Source organism: Monoraphidium neglectum, assembly GCF_000611645.1.
Source record: "Monoraphidium neglectum strain SAG 48.87 unplaced genomic scaffold scaffold03267, whole genome shotgun sequence".
NCBI classification, from domain to species: Eukaryota; Viridiplantae; Chlorophyta; class Chlorophyceae; order Sphaeropleales; family Selenastraceae; genus Monoraphidium; species Monoraphidium neglectum.
The window spans coordinates 6,823-7,279 of record NW_014010361.1 but is presented as its reverse complement, the minus strand read 5'-3'; the positions used below and the strand labels follow the sequence as shown (position 1 = coordinate 7,279).

Here is a 457-nt window from a genome sequence, read left to right as displayed (position 1 = left end):
GCGGCCTGGTTCCAAGTGACGGGGCTCGCCGACACAGTGTTGATCCTGAGCGTCGCACTGCCGGGCGTGATGCTAGTGGTGGGCGACGCAAACACCTGGAAAGTGCCGGCGGCAGACGTGGTGTACGCCACCGTCTTGGTGGACGACTTGCTGTATGCTGCGGACGCCCAGGTGGCGCTCATTGTGACGGGGGTGCCCGTGATGGGCGTTCCGTTCTCGTCCTTGGCGATGAGGATGGCGCTGACGCCATAGGTGGTGGGTGGGTTCTTGCCGGTGCCCTTGCCGACGATGACAGAGTAGCTGGAGAGGGTCAGGCGGATCTCGCGGATGGGTGCAGGAGAGGGCGACGGCGACTGAGAGGGCGACGCCGACGGAGAGGATGTGGGGGACGGGGACGGCTGGCTGGAGGGGGTGGGGTACTCGAGGGCAACGCTGTACTCCCCCAGGGAGGCGTAGG

General features: G+C 66.5%; 1 protein-coding gene across 1 annotated transcript in view; it reads right to left on the bottom strand.

Annotated features, from left to right (window-relative positions):
* Positions 1-310: 310 nt before the first annotated feature.
* The window catches only part of MNEG_12482 (hypothetical protein), a gene marked incomplete at both ends in the record, with an annotated part of 2,640 nt that continues 2,493 nt past the window's right edge, over positions 311-457 (bottom strand). Inside the window, one exon of the mRNA XM_014039047.1 lies at positions 311-353. Within this exon, the coding sequence (XP_013894501.1) occupies positions 311-353 (43 nt within the window). The remainder of the gene's footprint in view (positions 354-457) is intronic.